Here is a 19,862-nt window from a genome sequence, read left to right on the forward strand (position 1 = left end):
CTACCATCATTGGCTTCTATTTTACTGTTGAATCCATGGGAATCTCAACATGCTTGCAACCTAGCATTCCAACTTCACTTAACAAGCCCATGATGTACTTACGTTGGGAACATATATACCCTTTTTTGACCAGCCAATTTCCATCTCGAGGAAATGCTTGAGATTCCCTAGGTCCTTGATTTTCTTTGGCTAAGAATTGTTTGAGCAGCCCAATCTCCTCATGATCACTTATCAAGATAATGTTGTTTACATACACAATGATAATTGCTAACTTTCCTTCTGTGGAGTACTTCACAAACATGGTATGATCAGATTGATATTGAAAATATCCATACCTTTTTACAACCTTTGAGAATCGTTCAAACCAGGCACGAGGAGATTGTTTAAGTCCATACAAGGATTTTCGAAGTCTACATACCTTATTGGAATTGGATGTCGTCTCAAGACCTGTTGGAATATCTATGTAGACCTCTTCCTCTAGATCCCCATTAATGAAGGCATTCTTCACATCTAGTTGGTGAAGCGACCAATCAAGATTAGCTGCCAAGGATAGAAGTACACAAACAGTGTTGAGCTTGACAACTGGAGCAAATGTTTTCTGATAGTCGATGCCATAGGATTGAGTGAATCCCTTGGAGGCCAACCGAACCTTGTACCTATCCACATTTCCATTTGCCTTGTACTTAATTATGAAAATCCACTTACACCCCACCGGTTTCTTACCTATTGGAAGGTCAGCAATTTTCCAAGTACCATTTTTTTTGAAGCCTGAACTTCCTTATTCATTATAGCTTTCCACTTAGGACACTTAAAAGCTTCTTGAATGTTTCAAGGCACCTGTATCTCTGTGAGGTTGGGAGTAAAGGAACGAAAAACAAGTTGAGTACAAGATCTAACTCCTTTCCTCAAAGCTATGGGCATATTCAGAATATCATTTTTCTAACTCTAAATCAACTGTACTATCTGAGTTAGAGATAACATTACCTGGAATTTCGCTTGGATTAGGACCCGCTTATGCTTCATGGATTTGTTGAGAAAGTTCTTATTCCTCCGTTCCTTCTTGGATGTGTTTCTTATCCTGCAAGTCAACAATGAACTCGGTGTTTTCAACAAGTAGAGGCTGACTAGGAGCAGGTAAAGGCTAACTAGTAAACTTTGGAGGAATGTGATTTTTTGTGGGTTTGGGTGACTCATTGAGTAATTCAAAATCCCAAAATTGATATTCCTGGGTTAAATTCTCCCCTTGAATACCAGTTTTTCCTAACACTTGTACCCTTTTTTATTCAAAGAATACCGAAGAAAGATGCACTTGAGCGACCTAGGATCAAATTTACTTCTATGTCGTTGATGGACATAAACGAAGATAGAGCACCCGAAAAGTTTTGATGGGACAACGGAAATAAGAAGAATTCTTGGAAAGGGTTTAGAAGGGTTTAACAAGGTGTTTTGAATTTTAGTATGCTAAACGGCATTCTATTGATGAGATAAGTTGCCATAAGGACAACTTCCCCCTAGAATAATTTTGGAACATTTGTTGAGAACATTAGCGATCTAACCACTTCTAACAAATGTCTATTTTTTTCTTTCAACGATTCTATTTTGTTGTGGGGTATCCACACATGAGCTTAAGTGAATTATTCCTTCCTTTTCTATAAATTCTCCTAAAATGGAGTTGAAATAGTCCCTAGCATTATCAGACTTTAAGATTTGTATTTTTTATTATTGAAATTGGGTTTGAATCATATTTTTGAATTTTTTTAATATTTGACCAGTTTTTTATTTTTCTTTCATGAGAAATACCCAGGTTAATCGAGTGTGATCATCTATGAATGAAACAAACCACCTAGCACTTGTTACATTTTTTATTTTGGAGGGACCCCAGAAATCACTATGGATCATTGAGAATGGACTAGAGGCTTTGAAAGGTTGAATGGGAAAATGAGACCGAACATGCTTTGATAATTGACAGATTTTGCACTAAATTTTTTTTTGGATTTTTATTAAATAAAGATGAAAATAAATGCTTGAGATACATAAAATTTGGATGACCTAAGTGTTAGTGCCACAACATGATTGCACTATCATTACTTCGACAAGAAACAGAAAAAGAACTACCACTAATTGTCGCTTGAGATTGTTCTTGTGGATAGTGATGCTTCTTAAGGATGTAGAGTCCGGAGCATTCCTTATCATTGCCAGTCGTCTTCCCAAATCCAAATCCTGAAATTCACAGTAAGTGGAAAAAAATTAGTAACCTACCCCTTTTCCTTAGTGAGTTTACTAATTGACAACAGATTACGATCCAAGTTAAGAACAAGTAGAACAAAATTGAGAGTAAAGTCCTTTGATAGCACAATTGAACCTATACCAGTAGCATTTGATAGTGAATGATCCGCTATTCGAAAGGGTTAAATTACTAGGACATGGGCTATATGTATCAAACATTGTGATATCTCCTGTCATGTGATTAGATGCTCTTGAGTCCATGATCCAAGGTTTTTTACATTTCTTACCCATAGTAAAGGCGCTCAAAAAATTACCTTTGTGAGCCAAGGTTCCAGACCCAATGACATGATTGGAAGATGAGCCGGTTTGTGATAATCCTGACAGGAAAAAAGACAGTAATTTTTGAAGTATCTCCATTTGCTCCTTGCTGAAGGGGCTTGCTTTAGGTGGTAATTGCTCCTCGGTAGTGATGTGATTTCCTCGGCCATCCTTCTTCATCTGATGAGCCGACTTCCAATAGTTTGGCTTCCCATGCAATTTCCAACAGGTTTCCCTTAAATATTTTGGTTTTCTACAATGATTACACCAAGGTCGTCCTCCTTTATTTTTCTGACGATTATCTGAAGGGACAAATTGAGTTCCCCTAGTGACAAGAGCCGAGTTTTCAGCTACATTCAGATGTTGAGGTGAACCCATCATGACTTTCTTCTTGCTTTCATCACATCGAACTTCAAAGAATGCTTCTTTGAGGCTTGGTGATGGCTTTGCTCTCATGAGTCTCCCACAGACCTCATTAAGATTTTTATTTAAACCTAGCAAAAACGTATACATACGTTTTTTCTCTACAATCTTTTTATACAATAATTCATCAATAGTACATGATCAGTTATGAATTTCATATGTATCAAGTTGATGCCAGTTGCGAGTAAGAACATTAAAATATTGAGTTACTGTGAGATCGCCCTGTCGCAGATCGTGGAGTACCTCTTCAATCTCTACCACCTCCGAAGTGTTCTCGATATCTAAGAATGTCTCCTTGGCTACATCCTAGATTTCCTTAACAGTTTCAAACGACAGAAAATTCTCGCCTATGTCCATAGTCATTGAGTTGACAAGCCATGACATGACCATGTTGTTTTCTACCATCCACTTCTTGTAGGTTGGTGTCATTGTTGCCAGGGCCGTCGAAGCACCGATGAGATAGTCATCTTTCTCTTTTCCCCGAATGAACATTAAGATGTATTGAGACCATTGCATATAATTTTGTCCATTTAATTTGTGAATGGTAATAGGAACATGAGTGGCTTCTATGGAGGATGATGAAGGTACGATGATGTCAAAAGAAGAAGATGAAGAAGAAGACTTTCTTTATGTAGCCATACCGGAGGTTGGGCCGTATTTGGGCATGATGATTTAGAAGATGGAGAGATAATGAGTAAAAATCGACGATAAAAATGAACAAGAAAGGATTATACCCACTCTTATACCATGTAAAAAATAAGAAGAGAGTGGAGGAACCTAGTCCCCAATCTTTCTATGATTCCCCTTATGCTTTATTATGAATAGGAGAAGCAAATATATAGCTTATAGTAGTTGCCCGTGTTGTATAAAAAGCCTCACGAAAACTCTTACACACAATATTGATGATTACTTTAAATCATATGAACAAATAACAAATATGCAGAGAAAAAATGGAATTCAATCACAAGAAAGAGAAACAGATTTACGTGGTTCGACGATAGCCTACTCCACGAGCAGCAAGGATCAATCCTCTTTATTTCTTTTGTTCACTTCCTTCAAAGAACTACGTACATCTCTTGTTTCTAAAAACAAAACAAAAATAGAGAATTTTTTTTTCTCTCTCTACATATTGATAGAGACGTAACTAAAAAATACGTGTAAAAACAGATCCTAAAAAATAGGATCTCAAAAAACTAAATCCCACTACAAAGGGATTGTGCAAATCCATGTCTTCAGCAAATCCAGCCAACGACCCAACAAATCTCCACCTTGGCGAGATTTGCAGGCCACATGCTCTCCAAATGCAAATAGACCCCATGCCATTCAAAACAACATGAATAAATCATGTTGCCTCCAAGTGCGCCCGTAGGCGTCACGCACCTGAAAGTGCTTAAGCATGCAAAATGTTGATCAAGTCCAAACAATATTGGAACTTGACCCCAGTTACAACCTTAGTCAGCATATCTGCAGGATTATCTGCGGTTCCAATCTTCTGGAGGAGAATGTCACCCTCATCCACAATTTCTCGTACAAAATGGAAACGGACGTCGATATGCTTGTTCGAGTATGATGAACCTGGTTCTTTGCTAAGTGAATTGCACTTTGACTGTCGCAGTAGACAACAACATGCTTCTGAATAATACCCAAGTCCTCAATTAACCCACGTAGCCAAATAGCCTCCTTAATAGCCTCTGTTACCGCCATATACTCTGCCTCAGTAGTTGACAATGCAACGGTCGACTGTAATGTCAATCTCCAACTAACCGGTCCCCCAGCAAGTGTAAAAACATATCCTGTAGTAGATCGGCGTTTATCCAAATCACCGGCATAATCCGAATCCACATATCCAACCACATGCTGACCAAATCTATCATTCCTCTCAAACATCAAACCAGTATCCACAGTACCCAGGATGTACCGTAAGATCCATTTCGCTGCCTGCTAATGCCCTTTTCCAGGATCATGCATGTACCTGCTCACCATACTGACAGCCTATGAAATGTCAAGTCTTGTACATACCATGGCATACATTAAGCTACCAACCACGCTCGCATATGGAACCTGATTCATATACTCACGTTCTGCATCTGTACAAGGAGACATCAAAGCGCTAAGCTTGAAGTGAGGAGCTAAGGGTGTACTTACGGGTTTTGTGTTTTCATCCATATCAAAACGCTGTAGCACTTTCTTCAAATACTGTTTCTGTGATAACCAAACTCTACCCTTCACCTGTCTCTTGTAATTTCCATACCAAGTATTTTCTTCGCTTCCCCAAAATCCTTCATTTCGAACTCATTTCTCAACTGAGTCTTCAACTTGTCTATCTCCACCTTGCTTTTAGATGCAATAAGCATGTCATCTACATATAAAAGCAAATATATAAAGGATCCATCACATAGCTTACGAAAATAAACACAATGATCAAAATGGCTTCTTGTGTACTTCTGCTCTATCATAAATCGATCAAATCGCTTGTACCACTGTCTTGGAGACTGTTTCAAACCATAAAGCGACTTTCTCAGTTTGCAAAACCAATTCTCTTTTCCAACAACCTTAAACCCATCTGGCTGTAACATGTATATCTCCTCTTTCAAATCACCGTGTAAGAAAGCAGTTTTGACATCAAGTTGTGCTAACTCAAGATCAAATTGTGCAACCAAAGCTAGCAAAATGCGAATTGAAGAGTGCTTAACAACTGGAGAAAATACCTCATTGTAATCTATTCCTTCCTTTTGTACGTAGCCTTTAGCTACCAACCTAGCCTTGAATCTCACATTATCCATCCCTGGAGAACCTTCTTTCTTGGTATATACCCACTTGCAACCAATTGCTTTCTTTTCCTTTTTCGATTTTACCAGCTCCCAAGTCTGATTCTTGTAAAGAGACTGCATCTCCTCATCCATTGCCTTGTTCCATTCTAAGCTTTCTGAATTTCTCATAGCTTCTCTATAAGTAGTCGGAATATCATCATCAATAATTGGAAGTGCATATGCTACCATGTCAGTAAACCGTGCAGGTTTTCAACTCTCTCTCCTTGGTCTACTAGCTGCAATAGAGTCTGGCTGCAGTAGAGAATCCACAATTGGGGCTTCAACCTCGTTTGTACCAGAGTCCTCACCATCTAAATCCCCTGAGAGAATATCATCTGTTTCAACAGATTTCACTGAGATCATTGAAGCCTCAAACTCCACCTTCTGTGAAGCACCTTTGGTTGTGCTATCTTCCTGATAGCCCTTTTGTGTGTTTTGTCTAAACATAACAGACTCATTAAAAGATACATCCCTGCTAAATATAACCTTCTTCAATTCGGGACACCAAAGCCTATACCCTTTCACACCTGTGCTAAAGCCCAAGAATAAAGCTTTCTTGGCTCTAGGATCCAATTTACTTTCTTTGACATGAAAATAGGCAGGACAACCAAATATATGCAAAGAATCATAATCTGTAGCAGGAGTTCCAGACCATACCTCTATGGGAGTTTTCCCCTCATTCGCAGCAGCAGGCAACCTATTTATGAGATGACATGCATATGTCACTGCCTCAGCCCAAAACACTTTGTCCAACCCAGCATTGGACAACATACACCGTACCTTCTCCAGTAAAGTACGATTCATGTGTTCTGCCACCCCATTCTGTTGCGGCGTCTCTCTTACTGTGAAATGTCTAATTATCCCCTCATCCTGACATACTTGCAAAAATGGATCTGACTTATACTCACCACCATTGTCTGACCTGAGCCTTTTGATCTTTCTGACAGTCTAAGTCTCAATCATTTTCTTCCACTTTAGGAATACATCAAGGACTTCATTTTTATATTGCAAAGTGTACACCCAAACTCGCCTTGAGAAGTCATCAACAAAAGTGACAAACCAATGCTTACCTCCCAAAGATGCAACTTTGGTAGGTCCCCATACATCTGTATGAACATAATCAAGAGTTCCTTGAGTACGATGAACAGCGGTACCAAACTTGACTCTAGTCTACTTGCCCAGAAAGCAATGTTCACAAAATCCAACTTTACAGGTCTTGATACCTTTTAACAGGCCTTGCTTCACTAATCGTTGCATAGCCTTCTCCCCTGCATGCCCTAAGCGCATGTGCCACAATCTAGTATCATCAGAAACAACTTTGTCTATTCTTTCAATAACTGTTGCTGTTCCACCTATAATTGTACTTCCCTATAAGAAATACAAATTACTCTAACGAGTAGCTTTCATTACTACAAGTGCACCCAAAACAACCTTTAGAGTTCCACCTTCTATAATAATCTTAAGACCCTTTTGTAGACACTCAAATTTGAGCGGGCCCTCGATGCAAAATGCCCCAAAAAATCGAAAAAATCGAAATGGGCTCCGAAGCCCAAACCTACAAAATTTCGATTTATTCTGTCATTATTTTTCAATAAACGGTCCAAGGTTACTCACGTGGCCCATTGACCCAACACCTCATCACGCTCCTACATTCTTCAATCCAACCCAATGCAAGTCCAAACCCATCCTTATCCTACCCACTACCCAAGCCCATTCAATTCAACCCATTCAACCTAAACCCATCCTTAACCTACCCACTACCCAAGCCCATTCAACTCAACCCAACACATTACCCAAGCCCAATTCTCTACCTAAGCCCAACATCACAGCCAATTACCCAATATGACACATGTCATCACCCTCTTTCACCTCCCTCATCCAACCAACCAACTCCATTACTTCCCTCCAAAAATTAATTCAACCCATAACTCTACCCTAACCTATCATATACATCCTCTCAAATCAAACACTTATATAACCTATCACCCTCCCCTAATCTACCCCCATCATTTCCTACAAAATCCATCTCTACAACCTACACCCATCCTCTCAAATCAAACACTCATCATTTCCCATCAACTCATCTCCACCCTTCATTTTCACCCATTTTGACACATGTCATCATCTCCCTCACCTTCCCAAAATATCATCAACCACCCTCTTAAATCTTCCATTCTCTTAAACCAAACACTACTTAATCACAACCACCAATTAATTACCCCATTTACACAACCTCATCCTCTCAACCACTCTCATCAATTCTCTTTTATCTAACACTCAACCCAAATGGGTTGAAAGATCCAACCCATTTGGGTTGTAAACAACCCATTTAACCCCCCTTCCCTAAATACCCTCCAACCTCCATCAAATTACACCCACTTCTCTCTCAAACTCATAACCATTCTATCTTTTTTCTTCATTTCACCCTACTTTACCCCTAAAATAACCCTCCAACTTCTATAAAAACTCCACCATTCTCAACTCTCAACCCCTAATGAAAAATCTCACATCCAACCCTCCAAAAGATAAAAAAGAAATCACTCTCTCAACCTTCTCTCTTAACCAATTCTACTACATCTACTCTCAACTCATCTCAATTTTCAATCTTCTCTCAAATAAGTCAAGCAAAGAAAAAGAAGACTCATCAAAGAAAGTTAAAGGAAGTCAAGGAAGGATCAAGGTGGGTTTGACAAAAGGACACCCCCCAACTTCCCTCTTCTACTCACCCCTTTCCTACACAATTGCACACACCACTATGGTTTAAATCACCAAAGGGCCCCTTCTTCATAAGGGTTCCCTCAATGATTTGAACCAACATCGAAGCTCCTCACACTTGAGGGCACACATCAAATGTTTTTTTTTTTTAAATTTCATTTTCTTTATTTCAAAAGGTCGAATCCGAGGTTACCACGTTACATGGATGGAGTAGGGTGCCTAACACCTTTCCTACTCCATAAATGGACCCCCTTACCTTTGAATCAAGGTTGGACCAAACATGCATTATCCAACGAGAATCATCAAAAATGTCAAAATGACGTGTTTTTTAAAAGATACGACTTCGGGTGACCATTCACACCCATTCTCGAATTTGAATGGTGACGACTCCAAAACACCCAAAGTGGAGGGATGTTTTAAAATATTGAAAATCCCGTGTCCACACCTTTGATTCTAAAGCACCCAAAGAGATGAGATTTTTTCTCAAGTCCGGTACATACCGAACATCTATCAACATTCTAACTGTTCCATCATGCAACTTCAAACGGATTTTACCTATTCCTTTCGTTTTACAAGCATTATCATTACCCATAAAAACTGCTCCACCATCCAACTCCTCAAAGTTGGAAAACCAGTCCCTGTTGGGACACATATGATAAGTGCAACCCGAGTCCAAAATCCACTCATCTGAATGGCATACCAATGATGAACCAGCTAGTGCAAATTCAGAATCATCATCATCACCACATGCAACATTCACATTTGAATTTTTCTTGTCCTTATTTTGCAAAAGTGGACAATCCTTTTTTCCAATGCCCTTTCTTTCGACAATAGGCACATTCATCCTTCATGGGAATTTTTCTATCAGATGATACTCCTCTTGTTTTGGAACGAGACTTACCCCGTCTACCAGATTTCCTATTTTCTGATCTGCCCCTTACAATCAAAGCTTCTGATGTTGCACCTCCATAGGCCTGTATGTCCTTCTTCCGATACTCATTATTTATCAAAGCATTAGACACATCATCAAATTTAATTTCATATTTCCCATATAGTAAAGTGGTAATCAAATGCTCATAAGTATCAGGTAATGAATTTAATAGTAACAATGCTTTGTCCTCATCTTCAATTTTAACATCAAGATTCTGTAAATCAGCAAGAATTTTATTATAATTATTCAAATGCTCAGACATCGAAATACCTTCTTTGTACTGGAAACGGAAAAGTTTCTTCTTCAGATAGAGACGATTTTCCATGCTCTTGGTCATGTGCTTGTCTTCCAGTTTCTTCCACAACTCTTTAACCGAAGTCTCTTTCATAACAAAATACTTTTGATCTTTAGCAAGACAAAGCCTGATCGTGCCACAAGCTTGACGATTGATCTTCTCCCAAACATTATTTTCCATCTCTGCAGGTTTATCCTCAAGAGCAATATCTAACTCTTGTTGAGTCAAAACATCCAAAACTTCGCATTGCCACATGCCGAAGTTATTTGTTCCATCGAATTTTTCTACTTCAAATTTAGCATTTGAGACCGTAGTCTTTGCTGCTAATACCGATTTAGAAGATGATTCATTTGACATCTTTCCTCCAAATATCAAATCCACAAACAATCACCAATGCCTAAGTCGCAACCCAGGCTCTGAAACCAATTTGTTGTGTAAAAAGCCTTGCGAAAACTCTTACACACAATATTGATGATTACTTTAAATCATATGAACAAATAACAAATATGCCGAGAAAAAATGGAATTCAATCACAAGAAAGAGAAACAGATTTACGTGGTTCGACAATAGCCTACTCCACGGGCAGCAAGGATCAATCCTCTTTATTTCTTTTGTTCACTTCCTTCAAAGAACTACGTACATCTCTTGTTTCTAAAAACAAAAAAAAAAAAACAGAGATTTTTTTTTTTCTCTCTACATATGGATAGAGACGTAACTAAAAAATACGTGTAAAAACAGATCCTAAAAAATAGGATCTCAAAAAACTAAATCCCACTACAAAGGGATTGTGCAAATCCACGTCTTCAACAAATCCAGCCAACGACCCAACAGCCCGTTCCAGAAATTAACCATAATACCGGAGGGAATCATGCTAATAAATGAAAAATATCATTAACATAATTGCAAGAATTGGAAAACTAGTCAATCCAATCCCACCAACTAAGGAAATAATAGAAATAAGATACAGCTAAGAAAGTTAAGGAAAGAAATGCACTAGAACTAAGGCTTGAATTCCAACTAAAACCATGCATCTCTTAAGACGTGCTTTTGAACCCAAAAACAACTTCCCAAGTCAGATAGATTTCGAGTAGGAAGAATGAAGTTTCCCCCATTCAAATGAAACAAACCTTTCTAAATCTTGTGCCCTTCATCATATTCTGGGTGTTTTAAAGGCAGAACTTGTGTAATTACTTTAATCATCTACAACATTTGACGAGAGCAAAAAAAACACAAACCAAAGAATATGTGTTGCGTGATACTTGAATGTTAGACATCTATGCACAATAGTAACTAAAGATGCTATATGGACATTTTAAGAGGTAAACTACTTAAGAGAACCTCAAACACACAAACTAGTATGTACAAACCCAATGCACAAATACATAGATTCCTCCTTCCTATGATCTTATCGAGCCGAAGTTGTTGGAGAGGCGCTCAAGCTGAGCCCACAACAAGCTTCCCAATGAGAATTTCGTAGGTCTGTCCTCGCCACTGCCACTACATGCGGTGCCACCCGATGAGGAATAAGGTTTAGATGACCAGACCGAGGATCTGTTAACCTTCAGTACGGTACCCCCAATCTCATTTCTCACCAACTCCACTGCCTTTGGATCAACATCATTGCCTGATGCATCTGTCACGTAAAATGACCCAATCGCCCTCTCACCGCGTCTACCGAGCTCTGCCCTTGACACTGAAAGACCATTCTCACGGAACACCCTGGTGATGTCGGAGAGCAGTCCCACCCTGTTTCGGGTGCACACATCCAACCTCAATCCCTGCACCAAACAATCAAGCTTAAGTACAAAACAAAAATGCACTAGTGGGTGTTTTCGTCGACTTGGGTAGAGTCCATACATGAGCGACCCTCCTCTCTATGGCAGCTACCAAGCACTGCATGACTTTCCGTTTCTCGCTCTCCGTATTCAATGTGCAACCATCCATGTGTCTAATGTAGTATTCCTGCTTCCCACATACAGATACACACGTGGAATAAAATTTCCACCATATTTATTAGAAAAACACTTTCCTATGGCATCCAAAACCATGATGGGATGCCATAAAGATGCATATCACAAAATTTTAAGAACTTCCAAAAAGAAGTTATTTTGAAGAGTAGAATTTTAATTTTAAATTTGATAGTTGGGTGGGTCGCACTTCATTTAACAAATGTTTGAGATAAGTGAATACTCGTATGGATTCCCAAGTAGAATGTATCCCTAAAAAGTTTATACTAACCCATAAACAACTACCATATTTAGGAAATTTGTAATTTTTTGTTGTTGCCATTATCGCAAGGATCTGTATATTTATAGGAGAACCTCAAGACAATCAACCCTCGAGTGAGGTTATTAAAGTTCAGATGACCTCGTGATTAGTAGAATCTTTACTAGGGACACATTTTGATCGAGAACCCTAAGGTCATAAAATGGGTTGAATTTTATCCGAAATTCGAGTGATCCGAGATCCGAATTTTGAGGGCTTGGATACTTGGAGTAGATCCAAATAAAAATGGGTTACATATGGTTTTTACTTGATACAGATCTAATACGAATCCATCCCTATATCATATCTTTGTTTTTTTTATAAGTATCCCTATATCATATCCGAATGATATATAGATTTGAAAAATTATATTAAATTTTTTTTTTTTTCAAATATCATTTTCTACTACACTTTAATAAAAACATGAATTTTGAATAGTCCAGGATCATACGATCCAATTAGGTTTGGGCCGGTTCTGATCCGAATTAAAGTGAACTAATTCATATGTGGTTTTTTTTTTTTTGTTGGTTTGGTTTTCTTACCTGGATGGCAAGGGAACCTTTGGAGCTAATGGCAGCATGTGAGACCACATACTCCATATCCGTTAACGTGCACACAGTGTCAAACAACAGTTTAGGCCGATCCATGCTTCTAACGTTCACCACCGAATACCCTTTCTCCTCACAATTCTCTATCGAAACCTCTATCCTCCCATCACCACCACCACCGCATCTCTCGTAATCCCCATCTGCGTACATCAATTGGTGTAGTCTTCGCTCAGTGTGGATTCGGCCCACCTCAGGAGGCATCAAACTGACCCTCATCCTCTCACCAATCCCATGGTGCGCCCCCACCACGTTCTCCAATTGTTCCTCCACCTTAGCTAGTCTATCTGGATCAGTTATGGGTCCTCCTCCTCCACTGGTGGATTCATCATCATCATCATCATCATCCTCGATGTATATAATGCAAGCTGAGCGGGTGTTGTGGGTCCAGGCCACTGCGGATAACACGTGGCAGCCTAGCTCAGCTAGAACAGCTGATACCTCTGATAGTAGTCCAGGTCGATCCGTCGCAGTCATTTCCAAGGTTGTGTGCTGCTCCCTTGATACGTGACTTGGGCCCACCATCCTCCCCAACCCTACCCATGACTGCACCTCCTTACTTTCTCTCCTTCCCGCACACAAAGCTTGTTCGATGTAATGGATGAGGGTCTCATCTATTATTTTGTTCCCAAGTTGGTCCGTCACGTGGAACACTGCACACCATGTAAATGTTTTCATTTAATTACACACAGATTATATTCTCAAACAGACGCAAGTTGTTTGTTAACTTATGGATTGGTGTGTTATAAGTAAAAGCTGGTGTGCTAATATAGAAGCTATAATTATAATATTAGTTATGAGTCCGGATCTACACACTCAGGGTAAAATGCAATTAATTTGGTCAAATCTAAATCTATAAATACTTGTAAGAGAAAATCAATTTACAGTTGGTATCTTTAATGGTTTCATCTCTCTATAAATAAATAATGCAAAATTAACGTCCTAGGCTTTTTTTTTTTTTTTTTTTCTTTAGCGAGTTTGACCCGGCCCAACCTGCAAATGGCCCAAATGTAGGTGGACCGAGCTTGGACTAAGATTTTATTTTTTTGAGTCCGGCCTAATATTTAGATGGGTTGGGTTAAGACCCAATTGTTTTAGCCTAAAAGGACCGGCCCAAAACCAGCCCAACCCGTTTCATTGACAGTCCCAACTGAAGCCATCCTCCCACACACCTACATGTCACTTAAGCCACAATTAAGGCAATTGTGAAATAGAGATATTTAAGGCTTTAATATCTAAGATTATGGCTTAGGCCACACAGGGTATATATAATCTTGATTCTGGACTCATTATTAATAAAAGTTATGTTAGTGAGTAGTGAGTTGGATAAGCAAATTAATTAATTAAAAGTAGGGAAGAGAAAGGGAGAGAGGGAAACTTGCCGTCCATGAACCAACCACCGTCGGAGGAGATGTAGGATTTAGAAATAATAAGGTCGAGATCTGTTAGAACCTGGACCATCTCTAGCAGGATCCCATGCTTGTTAGCGCTATCAACCTGTATCGTTTACATCATGTATCATATTATTTATGTAAAGTGGATACTAGGAAGTGCCGCATAAATTATTAGGGCATTTTTGTAATTAAAAATATTATCTAAGATTTTTTTTGTAATTTCAAAAGCCAACCTGATAATTTATAAGTTAACTGATTTTTGACAAAAATAACTTGATAATATAAAGTTCAAATGTAAAGATGGAGACATTTTTATCTATGCAAAAGTTGGTGTCAAACAACTTCTACTCCACCTTGCCTTCTCTTTCTCTTACTAGAGAAACTCAAAGATGGTACAAGCAAATGCACCAAGAAGTTATTTGTAATTTAAAATATTAATTAAAAGGTTTTTGAAAATTAGATAGTAAAAAATATATTTTTATAATTTTGATTGTGTGATTGCAATTTTCTTGATTTTTTTTTCCAAAATGACTTTGATTATGGTAAAATGAAATATAAAGTGGGGGACAGTTTTGGAATCCAAAATTCTATAAGAGTAAAGATAAAAGTGTTTTTCGTACCTCAAACAAGCACTCCATCAATCATACAATCAGTTTATGTTTCCTTATGATTATGGGAATATCTAGAAATATCTTCTCATATCAACGAGAGCCTCAAACAAGATTTGAGGTTCCTATCTCCTTAATGAAATTAATGCAATAAGCTATAACCATTACCAGAAACTTATTCGGATGTTTCTTATTCACTTTTAATGAGAAAGGGACATTTTATTGACAGGTCACGAATATCTAAGGGCGGACTAGAGTTCAAAAAAAATAATAATAATAGTTCTAGGGGCATCCAAAGAAATTAAACCCCTTTTGTCTTTTCTGGTGAATCAATATCTGAGCAACTAGCCACTAGTTAGAATCTTCTCTTCCTCCTCCTCTCCTTAGATCTCTCTCTCTCCTCCTTTGCTTTTTTACCCAAGTTATCGGAATTCGGAGGATGAAAGGGGTGCCCTTTGACATGGAATGCCCTCAACATTTTTTTTTTATTTTTATAGGTGCCCCTACAAAGTAGAGAGGTCTTAGATTTTCTTGGCATGTCAATAAAATTTTCCAATGGAAAAATCAGGGAAAGAGTCCTATGGGCCATTAAACTAGTCTCATGATAAGGTTATTAGGGTTAGGGAGAAATTTTTTTTTCCTCTTTTGTTGTTGTGCTCTATTCCATATGAGGTCCCAATCATGTATATATAGATCAGTTTCATTAATGAAAGGGTAATTTAGTATTTTTATTTTTTAAACTCGTTAAGTTACGGATATTTGATTTACCCGATGCAAAATGCAAGATTAAGTTTATCCCTTTGACCCAAAGTTAAGATCCCTTTTTTCTCGTGAATCATTCAAATTTTGATCTAATAATTTATGTATTTTAAAGTGTATTTTGAAGGAAAAAAATCCACTGCTAATTCATAAAAATATGGATGGTCAAGAGGGATAAACCTAATCTTGCCTTTTGCAAAGGTAACTCTAATATCACCAATTTAGGGGTTTTTTTTTATTATTAAATTACCCTTACTGAAGTGGAAAAATTAAAGATGAAGCAAGAATTAAAACTTGGAAGTCTCTTTGAGAATCCTCAAATCATAAAAATAAATAAAACCCAAAAGGACTTCCTTTGTATTGGAGTCTCTATTTGGGCTAAACTACACACCTAAGAAGGCAGTGCAGGCAGTGGACGAAGGACCTCTATAGTATAGTTGGGCCAGTATGGTTCATTCGGTCAAAGACCAATCTTCTTTTTTATTTTTCTGAGAGAGAGACAGATATCTGACCCTACAAAATCATGAATGTTGCATGTGCACACCGTCATGAGCACCTCCTACTACCTAATCTTTCTTTCTCTCATCCTTTTTGTTTTATTTAGGGTGGCAGGCACCCTAGATATTTATTCAATCAAAGAAGACAATTCAACTTTTCCAAGAACATCAACATTCAAGACTTAAACTACAAGTAAAAGGAAAAATAACAAAGTAATTTTAAATACCTTCACAAGCGTACAGTCTTTATTTGTCTCGTTGTCGACACAAACTCTGCAGCAACAAATCAAAATTTAGAAAATTAGTAAACAAGAAGAAGAAATAAGAGAAGAAAAAAAAAAAAGGAGATTATAAACCTTGGGGGATGTATTCTTTCGATGAGAGATTCAAATTCGTAATCGTAGTAAGGCTTGTAACTACACTCCATCATATCTACAGGTAATTCTCTCTTTAGAGATTATAACAACAAATAGAAAAGTAAATTTACGAAAGCAACTACTCTAATATTTATAAGTTTATATTCTAGAGAAAGAAACACGTTTTTAAGAGATATAAGCGACCGCCGTCGGCTTCGTCGTGGTCATCGTCTTGCTTCTTAAGAAAGGGAAGGGGAGATACAGTTTCCTGACAGCACAATCCTAAAGTCACACTCCAAGAAGAAATCGAAGATTAGAATGCATTGTCTAATGCCACGTGGCATATTATTTGTTCCACTCCCGTCCCTAACCTCTATCACTAGGTCCACTCGTTAAAAGATTTAAGAGTCCAGATCGTACGCACCAGGGTGGAGCATTGAAACCCTGCTCCCACACCTCAACACATGCCACGTATGCTATAATTCAAGGGAATTAGAAAGAGTAGGGATCCAGTAAGGTCCGTTCCTAACCCAGGTGAGGGTGGCACCCCATATCATGTCACGTTGAAATTTTGTTTTTTGGGAGACCGACTGACCATATGGATATGTGGTACATCACTAAGTGTTTGATAAATTGTATCCACTACATCTAATCTCTTGAAAATAAATTTAAATTCAACGATGAAATTATTTTTTCAAGATAATATTATAAAAGTACTGATATTTTAACTAGAAAATTTTCACTCGGTCAATATTTGGCTGATGTGTAATGGACATATAATCATAGATTTATTTTCTTGGGATACATAAATACATTTTTTATAGGAATTTATATTTTTTAATCCTTGAGAAAACAGGTTTAAGGATTCATACCCATACATGTCAGCCGAGTATTGACCATGTGAAGAGTTTCTAATTAGAAAATTATTATTCACATTATAATCAATGGATGCACATCACCAATCAAACTTATCTTTTGTGTGTAGATTCACCAAGGGTATGGATCACATATTCATAGGGTCAGTGATCACCCAGACATAAAAAAACCTAAAACAAAAAATGCCACCGGCGCCTCACCTTACTTAGGTAAGGGACACCTGGGTGCATAGGATCCGGACCCAAGATTTAAAATCCACCTATATATCTACCATCAAGAGGAAAAGAAAATTCTAGTTGGACACGTGATCGGAGCTAACTCTTGAAAAAGTCCTATTTCAAATCAACTTGAATTGCGATTGCAAATGCAAACCATAGACTCTGTCTGTCACAAATTTGTCCCTCGGTTCATGAGGAAAAAAAAAAGGGGGTTTGATTTTGGGGACAAATTCAACTACGATTTTGATAAATGAATGTTATGCACCAGTCGGTTAGTGGGCCCAACGATAACACCATCTGATATGACCAACCCAAAAAATGATTACCAATGAAAAACCCTCCATGGATTCGTCATCTATGATAGAAATGTGAGGTAATAATTTTGTCATAATTTTTTTTTTCAAAAATTTCAATTGGTATGAGAGAAAAAGATAAAAGTTTAAAGACTTCAAATTTTTATTTGGACAAATTAGAGATACATACATTTTGGTCAATATTTGAGATACCTATGCATTTGATGACATGAGTCGATCCTCTCCCTAAAGGCCTAACTCTTTATATCTTGAAAGATGATTCTTTGAAATAATTTTTGATTGAGTCGTGATAATCTGACTCCCCATGTGACATACTCAATCGACTCCCTTGACCTGTATATGGTTCTGGCACACCCCACATCAGGGGAGTCGATTGAGTATGCGTTAGCTGGGAAAAGTCATATTATCATCACTCTTTTCGATTTTACCCTAATTTATCTTCAATCTTAAAATTCCACTTACTACAACCAACAACAAATCATTTCCCATTTTATCCTAATTTATCTTCAACCTTAGAAGTCCACATACTTCAACTAACAATGACAAAGTAGTCTGTGGCCTGAGAGGAAAATAGAACACGAAATTTTGAGTAGTAAAATCAAGGGGCTTTTTGAAAATGATGGAAGGAAGACTGAAGGCCCTTAAAAATAACTTTCCATAAAATTTGAAGAGCTTGAATATTGATAGGATTTTTTAGATAAAAATTAACTCGAGATTGAAAGACTACATTTATTTCAATTGGAAAGCTAGAAAGATTCTGCCACGTGGATTCATCGGATTGATTTACCTGTGAAAAAATTGCTCTTTTTTTTTTCTTTCCGTCAAATTAAGTTCTGTAATCAATTTTCAAAAAATTGGTATCCCAATTCAGATTAATTAGCGAATTATTAAACTTACGTGATCAAGAAAAGAAATAGAAGCAAGAGAGCGAGAGTTTCTATCCTTCTTGTACCCAAAAACAAGAGAGTTTTTAGAGCGAAACGAATCAAATCCGCATCTTTTGCGGAAGTATCTAGGATTTGCCTAGCCTGTAATCTTGCAATTAAAACGTACACATTCATCCATTCAAGAAAGAAAAGCGAAAAAAGCAAATTAAACGAAATAAAGAGGGAAAAAAGCATCTCCATGTCTTCGAATAGATATTTGACCTAGAGACTGAAATGAAGAAACTCATAAAAATGCGGTTCTCTAGTTGAAATAGGATCAAAGAACGATTTTTTCTACCAAAAAACATATTATAAGATTCCTAAACCAGAATCATCCGGTTTTTTTTTCTCTAAATTCGAAAACATGAACCAAAAAATTCCAGAACTCAGATCTCGTAAAAATGCCATAACTTTCATACAATTTAATCGATTATGGCAAGAAAATAAGCTAAAATTCGAAGTTATGGTCTGAAAATTACCTTTTCATGGAGTCCTATTTCCAATGGAAATCACATATCTCAGAAGCCAAAGCTTCTCTCCATCAAGAACAGAGGAGAGAGAGAGAGAGAGTTGCAGAAGAAAACAGAAGAGAAGGCGAAAGGGGGCGAAAAAGATGGCGAGTCAAATAACAGAATTCTGGTTTAGGTTGGCAATCAGGAAGGCGAGCTCAGCAATGGGAATCAATTTTCGCGCATCTTCCACGTTGGCATCTTAGATTCCACGTGGCGATGTTCTCTTCTTGTCTGGGCGCGGCGGATCGCTTTTGCTGCTCTCACCACGTGTTCACCAACGTAGTCTCTCGATCGAAAGATGTCCTACCTGTCTCACCAGTCACCCCCGCATCCTTTTCCTTTGGGATACATCTGTCTTTCTATGAAAGTTGCTTGATTTGGGTGGTCTTTGTCCTCCAGTGTCGCAATTTTTTTCGGTGGGTCTCCAAAATGATTGGGTTATTCGTGTGATCTACAGATTGGACGGACAGATTTAAATCTTGGTGGACCATTTCCATGGAATGAGGAGAACCATCTATTTTGGCGATGGTATAACACCTAGTGTCGTTACTGTGATCAGCTCAGGTCCAAAACTTGGATTGTTAAAGACTGAAATATTTATGAGTTTTCATTAGAGTCCGACTAGCCTTACCAAATTAGTAAGGAATTCACTCTTACTAAGGGTCCTTGGACTCACCTTGTGACATCAAAAAATCATGATCTGACGATGCTTTAGGATTGTAGAATAAATAATTCAAAAAATGTAAATTTTCCATCGTTGAGTTTATAATTCTCTATAGATGGGCTATTCTATTTGTATAGATGTGGTAGAGGG

At 37.8% G+C, this 19,862-nt stretch overlaps 1 protein-coding gene across 3 annotated transcripts; it reads right to left on the reverse strand.

The window, feature by feature from the left end:
• Positions 1-10,882: 10,882 nt before the first annotated feature.
• Positions 10,883-19,168, reverse strand: LOC147409358 (ACT domain-containing protein ACR1-like). Of its 3 annotated transcripts, none has more exons than XM_086427998.1 (7): positions 19,017-19,168; positions 16,203-16,280; positions 16,074-16,119; positions 13,971-14,085; positions 12,526-13,241; positions 11,576-11,680; positions 10,883-11,496 (listed from the first exon to the last, which is right to left on the reverse strand). In XM_086427998.1, the coding sequence occupies exons 2-7, from the start codon at positions 16,274-16,276 to the stop codon at positions 11,116-11,118; spliced, it is 1,437 nt and encodes a 478-aa protein (XP_086284124.1). In that variant the 5' UTR covers positions 16,277-16,280; positions 19,017-19,168; the 3' UTR covers positions 10,883-11,115. The 3 variants fall into 3 exon arrangements, with proteins under 3 accessions (XP_086284124.1, XP_086284131.1, XP_086284139.1); XM_086428005.1 differs by lacking the exon at positions 19,017-19,168 and adding an exon at positions 16,385-16,445 and having other exon boundaries at positions 16,203-16,278; XM_086428013.1 differs by lacking the exon at positions 16,203-16,280 and having other exon boundaries at positions 19,016-19,168.
• Positions 19,169-19,862: the final 694 nt, after the last annotated feature.

The sequence above is a fragment of the Akebia trifoliata genome, chromosome 2 (assembly GCF_017979445.1).
Source record: "Akebia trifoliata isolate Shusen 1 chromosome 2, ASM1797944v1, whole genome shotgun sequence".
In the NCBI taxonomy this organism is placed as follows: domain Eukaryota; kingdom Viridiplantae; phylum Streptophyta; class Magnoliopsida; order Ranunculales; family Lardizabalaceae; genus Akebia; species Akebia trifoliata.

Bases quoted from the DNA above. Each gene is read 5' to 3' on its own strand.
- LOC147409358 (XM_086427998.1), bottom strand. From the start codon at position 16,276: ATGATGGAGTGTAGTTACAAGCCTTACTACGATTACGAATTTGAATCT. The intron at 16,120-16,202 runs GTTTATAATCTC...TTGTTGCTGCAG, and splicing joins GAAAGAATACATCCCCCAAG to AGTTTGTGTCGACAACGAGA. The intron at 14,086-16,073 runs GTATTTAAAATT...TAAACGATACAG, and splicing joins AAGACTGTACGCTTGTGAAG to GTTGATAGCGCTAACAAGCA.